Source organism: Vigna radiata, chromosome 6, assembly GCF_000741045.1.
Source record: "Vigna radiata var. radiata cultivar VC1973A chromosome 6, Vradiata_ver6, whole genome shotgun sequence".
NCBI lineage: Eukaryota > Viridiplantae > Streptophyta > Magnoliopsida > Fabales > Fabaceae > Vigna > Vigna radiata.
This window is the reverse complement of record NC_028356.1, coordinates 1909772-1918790: the sequence shown is the minus strand read 5'-3', so window position 1 is coordinate 1918790 and position 9019 is coordinate 1909772. Positions and strand designations below refer to the sequence as shown.

General features: G+C 35.2%; 1 protein-coding gene across 3 annotated transcripts; it reads left to right on the top strand.

Moving 5' to 3' along the window:
- Window positions 1–1077: 1077 nt before the first annotated feature.
- Window positions 1078–6055, top strand: LOC106764729 (probable serine/threonine-protein kinase dyrk2). 3 transcript variants are annotated; one of them, XM_022781844.1, is made up of 6 exons: window positions 1078–1492; window positions 4431–4651; window positions 4721–4762; window positions 4889–5194; window positions 5331–5645; window positions 5769–6055. In XM_022781844.1, exons 2-6 carry the CDS (start codon window positions 4447–4449, stop codon window positions 5882–5884), a joined length of 984 nt encoding a protein of 327 aa, XP_022637565.1. In that variant the 5' UTR covers window positions 1078–1492; window positions 4431–4446; the 3' UTR covers window positions 5885–6055. The 3 variants fall into 3 exon arrangements, with proteins under 3 accessions (XP_022637565.1, XP_022637566.1, XP_014504570.1); XM_022781845.1 differs by lacking the exon at window positions 4721–4762; XM_014649084.2 differs by having other exon boundaries at window positions 1079–1492; window positions 4431–4762.
- Window positions 6056–9019: the final 2964 nt, after the last annotated feature.

Genomic DNA, 9019 nt, shown 5'->3' with positions numbered 1-9019 from the left:
ACTCTCAATTATTTAAAGCACTTAGGAGTATATGTAATATACCAAGAGGGAAAAAATTTAAATTGATTCGTTATAAAACATAGATAATTTTATTTAATATCTAACTTCGTTTCCTAGTTGAATGTAATATGTGACTCTTATAGTTCTTTTTTACACAAGTCTAATATTTTGTATCTTGTTCATTTAAACTTTATCATTTCATAGTTTTTTAAAAAAATTAAGTTTGTCCTGTTACATTTTTAGTTCGTTATTTTTTTTGTTGTGTATTTCTATGCATGCGATTTCTCTTTTATGATTTGGTATCATTTATTTGATATTTATGAAGTTTATTTTAATTTAATTAATCTTTCTTTTCAATGTAAAATATAAAAAACATAAAACTGGTCGTGTAATTTTCTCAAATAGCAGAGTTGTGTTTAATGGTGATCTCAGCTTACAATCTGGTCAAACGTGAATTACCGATAAACACTTCGAAATTGTAATGTAAACCCTTAATGATCTCTCTCTCTCTTTGTACGTAATTTTACACTCTTTGATTCATGGTTCCTCGTAGCTGTTAATGGAGCAAGGACTTGTAAGGCATAATCTTTAAAGGGAATTATTTATTAAAGGTATCTATGAATAAAATTATTATTTTGATTATGTTTTACCCATTATCTATTTAAAATTAAAGTTATTTATATGAGTAACTCTTTAATTTTAAACAATTCACGAATGTAAAATTTACATTGAAATTGTTTTTATACATGTAAACAAATTTTGGAAGTAAATTCATTAGAGATGTTATGATTTTCATCTGTAATATTGATAAACCTTTTCAAGATCTTTTAATAACTCCGTATTGGTACGTGCACAACTACTGAGCCGTAAAGATTTAACATGACACTCAAACGCTGTGTTCTCTCTTTTGACCAATAAGGAATTGTATCTTTCAATAATCAAAATATAAAACTGCACCAAACCCTATTATACTTTGGATGGAGACCTAAAGGCTAAAATGTTTATTGTTATGTTTATCAATTCATGCCTCTTTTTTAATTTATTTTATTTTATACGCAAGAAGCATCATTCATAATTGTTTCGATTCAAGTATTATAGTTTTAATCGAGGTATTGTATATAAATTTTAGTAAAATAAGCTTAGGCTATATGTGTTATCTGTGATGGTGGTGTGGTTTAGTGAACATAGTTTAAACAAAATTATTGGTTGCAGGGAGAGAGAAAACGTGGGTCTTTCACGTTTATCTTTTGGAGAAAAGAAAAGAAAAAAATAATAAAATAAAATATTTACACTTAAGAAGAAAGAGATTGGGCCGAAGGAGAAAGAGGGCAATGGTATATAAAGGTTGGAGAAGAGGGAAGAAAGTGGAAGAAAATGAGAGCGAAAAAGCAAAAAGAGAAGAATCGTGAGAAAGAAGACTGGTGAGCTGCAGAAACGTGGGAAAGGAAATTCTTGAAGGTGCCCGTGAGACAAAGAAGAAAGCCAATATCAGGTATGGGTTGCTGTTTTGAATTTGTATATCCACGGTGATCATGAACACATTGTATGGGTGCTAACCTAGGGTACTAGTGTAATGGTTATTGTCTTGGTTTTTGTATTTTATACTTTTTGCTGTGAATGTTGTTGGTGAGATTGCATGGGTGCATTTAAACTGTTGAATCTGGTTTGGTTAAGATGGGTTATGCTACATACGGAACCCTAGAATGTTGGGTGGGATTTGGTTTCAAATTCTTTGTTGCTCTGATGCACCGTATCATGGGTATCTGTTTCCAGTTGGCTTTTCCTTTGGTGTGGTCGTTCCTGGCTGTTTGGGTATTCGCGGTGAGAGTTAAAGGGATGGAAAGCTACGGGTGTACGGTGAGGTAGAGGGAAGGGCGTGAGAAGAAAGATTGAGGGAGAGAATGGGTCTATAGTAAATGGATGTTTTGGAGAGCTGTTTGGGTTGTTGGTTCTCTTCTATTCAGGGAGTGTTTCATGGACTATAGGTTGTTGGTTGGTTTTAAGTAGATAAGGATACTTAAGTTTTGTGCATGGATATATAGGGGTGGATAGTTAGTGGTGAGGGCTCATTGTAGTTTCAATTCATGCATGGTTTTCTTTCACGCATGACAGCGAATGGGATTTCAAGCAAGGAGTTTTGTTTTGTTAGCCTATGGTAGAAGAAGGAGTTTTGGAGAGTGGGAGAAATGGGATGCGTAAAAGATGTTTTGGAATAATGGTCTTCACGTACAAATGGCAATTGGTAGCAGTGCATCGAGATAAAATAGCTTTTGAACAGTGAGTTTTGCTTCATGTGCTGTGGCCGTTAATTGGAGAAAATGTTTTCAAATGAATTGTGGTGTGTATCATAGTTACTTTAAAAGTACAATGAATGCACGCATTTTTGGTGGCATATGTATGTGAATGTGAGAAAGTGCATAGCAATTGGGTTTGAGTAGTAGTAATACATATATATTTCACGTAAAAAGCTGGGTTGAACGAAAACAAATGGTAGAGCTTGAAGAGGGATCTTGGGACACATGCCAAGTGGCCTTTGAAAGGGAAATAAATGTTCACGTGAGAATGATTTTTGGTAAGACAACGTTGGGTTTTGTAGGAAACAAAGTTGGATGGGTTCACGTTCAGCATAGCTCTTGCATTAAAAAATATATGTTCATGTACAATTTAGTGTTGGTAACGTGTATGGTGGGTGGAAATGTGGAGCCATGGATGTGTGATGAAAAGGGTATTGGGTGCATGGAAGTGGAAAAATGTGTGGCTATGGTATTTGGTGGACCCACGCGGGATCCACTTTGAATGGTGAATAGGAGAAGAAAAAGGTGTGGAGCCATGGTATATTATGAAATTGGACCATGTTAACAACTTTTTGACAATACTATTTTATTGGCTTCTATATTTAAAATGAACTAATCACTAACTATCACATAAACATTGTTAAATAGTTGATAAAAAATCATTTTCCTATAAAATTATATTATTAGCATGTGCGAGATGAATAAGTTACGTGAATGAAAGAATTTGATGAACCAAAGTGGGTCCACTTGGATAGGTGGATGGAAATATTTTATTGGACTTTGGGTTGGTTACTCACGTCACAATCTCTTCTCTTCTTTTCTTTCCCACGTTTCTGCTCTTCTTTAATTCCTCTAATATACCTATATTTTACCAAGAAAACAAACCCCAAAGAACCCCATGTTTTCTATCTCTTTGGGTCCTTCCTTAAACTGTTCCTTTGATTGCATGCACATTTTCTTACTTTCACGTGAGGATTCCCTTTGCACCCACCCTTTTTTTTTTTTTCAATTTCCTGGCCCACACAGCCATGCAACCAATAACACCTTCTTTCTTCACAAATCAGATTTAAAAAGTCTGGACAACTTACAAGAAAAAGAATAGCCTGACAGATAAATCTCAAGAAATATCTAGCAAGCAAGTAAACATAGATTTCAAACTGGAAGTACTCCTCCGACCAAATCACACAGCACCTCCAGCACCTCCTAGCATCAGTAAAAGACGCATCAAACAAAACAAAAAGCCAGAAAGAACAATGCAAAACCTCTCAAATTTTAAGCAATAAAAAACAAAGCAGCACATCGATTAAGAAAAGACTACTATGTTTTCATAAATTGAACAACACCCTATACCAGTTATGTTCAGTCTCAGCTTTGTAATGTCTACAAGCAGTGTAGTGTGTAGTTTATTTCCTATGTCCTTGACAGGGCAAGAACATATCACTATCAAATTGAAAATGTACACAGCAAAATCTTATCCGCCTGCTATCAGTCCTACACTTGATATAGATATTTTTTCTGAGTCAAATGGTGTAGGCTCTCCACTCCAGTACTAACCACTACTGAAGTGGATGAGGGTCTTTTCCCTACTGTTTATATTCTATGGATATAACATTTACATCCTTCATAAACATAATTTCCATTTGAACATATAAACAGTTGGCATCACCACTCAAGTGAACCATTAAATTCAATCTTCACAAACTTCGGAATAATTAAACAGCTATACATTGTTGGCAAAACAATAAAACCCAGTCAAAGTCATAGAACCAAATGTGACTCATGAATCCCCAATAAAACCAAACAAACCCTCTAACCCACGGTTACTCCCTTCACTCCATGATCTCCCCTCTTCTCTTGCGACTAGGGTTTCAGCGCAATTTCTTCTAGATACGGTCTCTTATTTTGTTCTGTTAAACGTTGTTTGCCGTTTGATCTGATTATACCCAGTGCTGTACTGGTACCCCAAGTGTCAGTATGTTTTGATATGTAAAACTTTTATGGTTGTTTTTTATGTTTCCCGATGGCTTTGCACGGTTTGTTATGCAAATGGCAACCTCGCTTCATTTATGTGTTATGTGGCAATTTGTTGATTTGCAATAATGCTAATGGTTATTTTTTTACGATGGTTCTTTGTAGATATTCTAAGGTCCTTATGGGTAAGGAACATGTAGGTTGGGGTCGGAAACATTGGGGTCGGAAAGAGCAAGGTTGGGGTCGGAAACAGCAAGGTTGGATTCGGAAACAGCATTCAAGTTCCTCCGTGTATAAAATAGCTACTTTCCCAAGGTCTGGTCATGGTCTGAAACATGATCTGAAACAGCTTGGTCAAAGTACGAAAGCTGTTCTGAAACAGTTTGGTAAACTTCTGAAACATCATGGTCTAAGTCTGAGAAATCTTGGTCTTAGTCTGATACATTTTTCTGAAGGTCTGAAATATATGCGTGGAGAAGATTTATATCTGGATGAAGGTCTGATAACTTTTGTGGTTGTTTTTTATATTTCCGCGGTTTGTTATCTCATTTCGGTGATAAGTGGCAATTTGTTGTTTTGAAATGATGTCAGTGGTTGCTTTTTTGATATTGTTCTTTGTATAGATATAGTCCTGTTGCAACAGTCACCTCCACCTCCTCCGACTGCCACTTCCTCCGCGTCGACTGCCACTTCCTCCACGTCAACTACCACTTACTCCACGTCAACTGACACTTCCTCCACGTCAACTGACACTTCCCCCGAGTCTATTACCACTTTCTGGCAATTTCTGAAACACTTTGGTCAACTTCTGAAATATCTTGGTCTAAGTATCATATACTTTTCTGAAAGTCTGAAATATCTGTATGGAGAAGATATGAATATGGATGAAGTGAAATATCTGTGTGAAGAAGATCTATATCTGGATGAAGGTCTGATAACTTTTGTGGTTGTTTTTTGTAGTTTCCGATGCCTTTGCATCGTTTGTTATCTCATTTCTGTAGTACGTGACAATTCATTGATTTGCAATGAGGTTAATGGTTGCTTTTTTACTATTGTTCTTTGTAGATGTTCTAAGGTCGGGAAGCAGCAGCAAGGTCGTAGTCCTGTTGCAACAGCCACTTCCTCCGACTGCCACTTCCTCCGCTTCAACTGCCACTGCCTCGCAGCTCCTTCCTGAAACAGCTTCTTCCTCAGTGTACGAAATAGTTACTTTCCCAAGGTCTGGTCATGGTCTGAAACGTGATCTGAAAGTGCTTGGTCAAAGTACAAAACCTGGTCTGAAACAGATTGGTCAACGTCTGAAACATCTTGATCTAAGTCTGACCCATTTTACTGAAGGTCTGAAATATCTGCGTGGAGAAGATCTATATCTGTATAAAGGTCTGATAACTTTTGTGGTTGTTTCTATATTTCAGCTGTTTGTTATCACATTTTTGTGGTTCGTGGCAATTTGTTGATTTGCAATTATGCTAATGGTTGCTTTTTTACTATTACTCTTTGTAGATATTCTAAGGTCGGGAAACAGCAAGATCGTAATCCTGTTGCAACCGTCACTTCCTCCGACTGCCACTTCCTCCGCGTCAACTGCCACTTCCTCTGCGTCGACTGCCACTGCATAAAATAAAAGTATAATAATATGTCTATAGAATATTAGAACCATTTACTTTCTTCACAACTTTATCTGCTATTCTAAACATAAGATACACGTACGAGTGGGAAAATCTCTATATCCTATTCCTTCCCTTTTTCCCATCTCTAGGTTGGAACAAAGTATATATACCTATCAATAAATCCACTTTGAAAAAAAAATTATTAATAAGTTTTCATTCACTATTAAGATTTTATTCAACTTTATCCCAATCCTTCAATAAGTTATTAATTAGATTTGTCTTTTTAACAAAAATGAAAAGTTAATTTTTCATTTTAAATAAGCATTGTCTTGGATTCCTTATTTCACTTCCATTATGATGTGTTAGCAAAAGGAGTTACTTTTTTTTATGTCTTTTTAAATTCCACACATACTAACTTCACAAATCATCACTTCACTTTTCTCCTACAAAACCCTCTTCTGTCAAACATTTCATTCCAATTTCAAGATAAAGTGTTACGTTTCTGGGTTAGAAACCACTCACACACTCACCAAACTCACACAGATAACAAAGAATGTGTTTCTGTTATTCAAAACTAGTATGATACAATGTACAAGCAATCAATGGGAGCCTAATCTCCCCTATGGGCCAACGTCCTGTCTTTACACAAAGAATACAAAAACTCAATAATCCCTATATACAGAACCTATTCCCTATTTATAAAGTTTTTCTTTTCCTTTTCACTAACTAACTGTCAAATAATTCGTTCTTCCTAACTGTCCTCTCATTTTCACTTCCTTCTATTCTAAATTCATTATAACCTATCATTCTATATTTTATCATTACACCTCGTTGTAGAACAATCTTGTCCTTAAGGTTGGAACTGGAAAAGCTTGATCTCATAGCTCCTCTTCATCATCGTGTTACCATATGAAGGGAACCCACTGAATGCTACCCTCCAGTTCAAGTTTGGAGGCTTGGGTGATCACAAATTCTCCTCCAATGACTTCCACTCTTCTTGAATTCTTTTAGTCCAATTTTGTGAAGTCTTCAAAATCTAAACTCTGACTTCATCGATTCTTGTAACAACAACACTTTTGGCAGCTACTCCATCTACTTGCAAACTCTCATGTAAAATTTTCACACCCCCCATTTGTGTTACTACTGTCCAATTTTCACATAAAATGCTTCTTCTGTTCCCTTCAACTATCTTTAGTAGAGTTGGGGCAAATTTTTTCGAGAAAGGTGCTTGGATTTTTTATGCCAAGTCTTGCACCCCTGGACTACATTTTCTTTGCTATTTGGGTGTGCTTTTGCTGCTCCGTTGGTGTTTTGAACTGCAGAAGCATTTGTTGCCCCTACTGCTTGATCTTGGGTGTCCATCCACCCTTCCCAGCTCTGTTATTATCAATGGCATCCTCTTCTTTTAACTCCCAATTGCTTGAATTTTTTCCATCACCTGAGTGTTTCTTTTCTCTTGATATCTTGCAGCAGGTCCTCTTGTGCCTTGTAAACAGATACAACTGGGTTGTTCTTTGACACTACTGCTTTACCCCCAGGCCTCAATAATTCTTCTCCTTTCTTTACTATTTTGACATTCCTACCACAACCTACCACTCTATCTCCACTAAACACAACAACTTTTGCAACTTTACTTGGAGAAGCAAGAGTCACAACATAATGAAGTAAGAAAACCAACGTGTCAGATTTTGATGGATACTTCTGTTACAGAAAGTGGGTCGTTAGAATTCCCTGGTGAGCACTATCTTATGTTTCTATAACATGTATGACAAAAACATACTCATTCTCAAACAAAATTTTTAAGCAGATGAATGTTTTAAAAAATACTTATACTTTACGCATTTATATAACTAAAGATTAACTCTTTTAAGGGCACATTGATATAATGAATATAAAAGAGTTATATTTTTTGCATTAATATAATAAAAAAATCATTCTCAGTGATTGTGTGAGGATTATGCAAAATTTTGTAGTTGAAATATTAGACACAGGATTGAAATGTTCTTTTGTTTAGCACAATGTTGAAAAGCTTAGTTAAAAGTGATTACAGCTAGAAAACATCATCACAACAATGACACTTAATCATTACAGAACATCATCACATTAATTGAAGTTAGTCAAATACATTGCTATTCCAGCTTTTATTCACAATCTAACTTTAACATCAGTTACTTCATCCTATCAAAACGAAAAACCATGCTACATTATGGATTTCTCATCCATATTGAAATTACCATAATATTAAGCACATAAATAAAACAAATAACCCTTATCAACAACTTTATCCATTTTTCCACAATCTTAACATATTTTTGCAAATCAATCATCATATTCGTTACACCTCCCATTTCTTCTGTCTTTGAGAAACACTCATGCTTTTCTTCCCACTTCAGATTCTTATAGCTATTTTCAATACCATCATCACAACACCATTTGAAGAAATTGCAACCACTGTTTTCATGTCCGTTCTGTAAAAAAAAAAAAAAAACCAATTAGAATGACTTTCTAGTAACACAAACAATTGCTCATCAACGTTCTTTTACCTTGTACTTAAGGCACTCCTAAAATTGTTTTCCTTTGTTCTTAGCAGTTTGAGGTGTTCTGATGACTGTTTTTTCTCCACACAGGCAAAGGGGTGACACATCACGAAAAATTATAGTAGGATTTCCATTCCGCTAGCCATTGCATGTCGAAGTTGAATGTGAATTCTGCATTTTATTATCCATCGTGCTTCCAATCCAAGAAGATTAAACTTTACTTTTCTCCCACGAATCCTAAAACTCAACTTCTCCCAATTTCATTTCGATTTCGCAATTGCAGAGGAGAATGAGACTTTCAGCACTTCATTTAATTGGATTTCTCTACTTTGCCCTTAATGAAATTATATTATTGCTCTTTACACATCATTCTTTAATTCAAAAATTAAAAAAATAAAAGTTTTAATGCTACGTATATTAAATCTACACTGTCATTATGCTACATAACACCCTCACTCACTGTGTTATCAAATGGACAAAAAAACCTTTATTTAAGTAAATTTTACAAAAAAAAAAAAATTCAATTGAGACACAAAAGACAATAACCTATTTAAGATTATAGGGTTTAGGGTTTGAAAGGAACTTTCATTCTATCAATCTTCCTTCG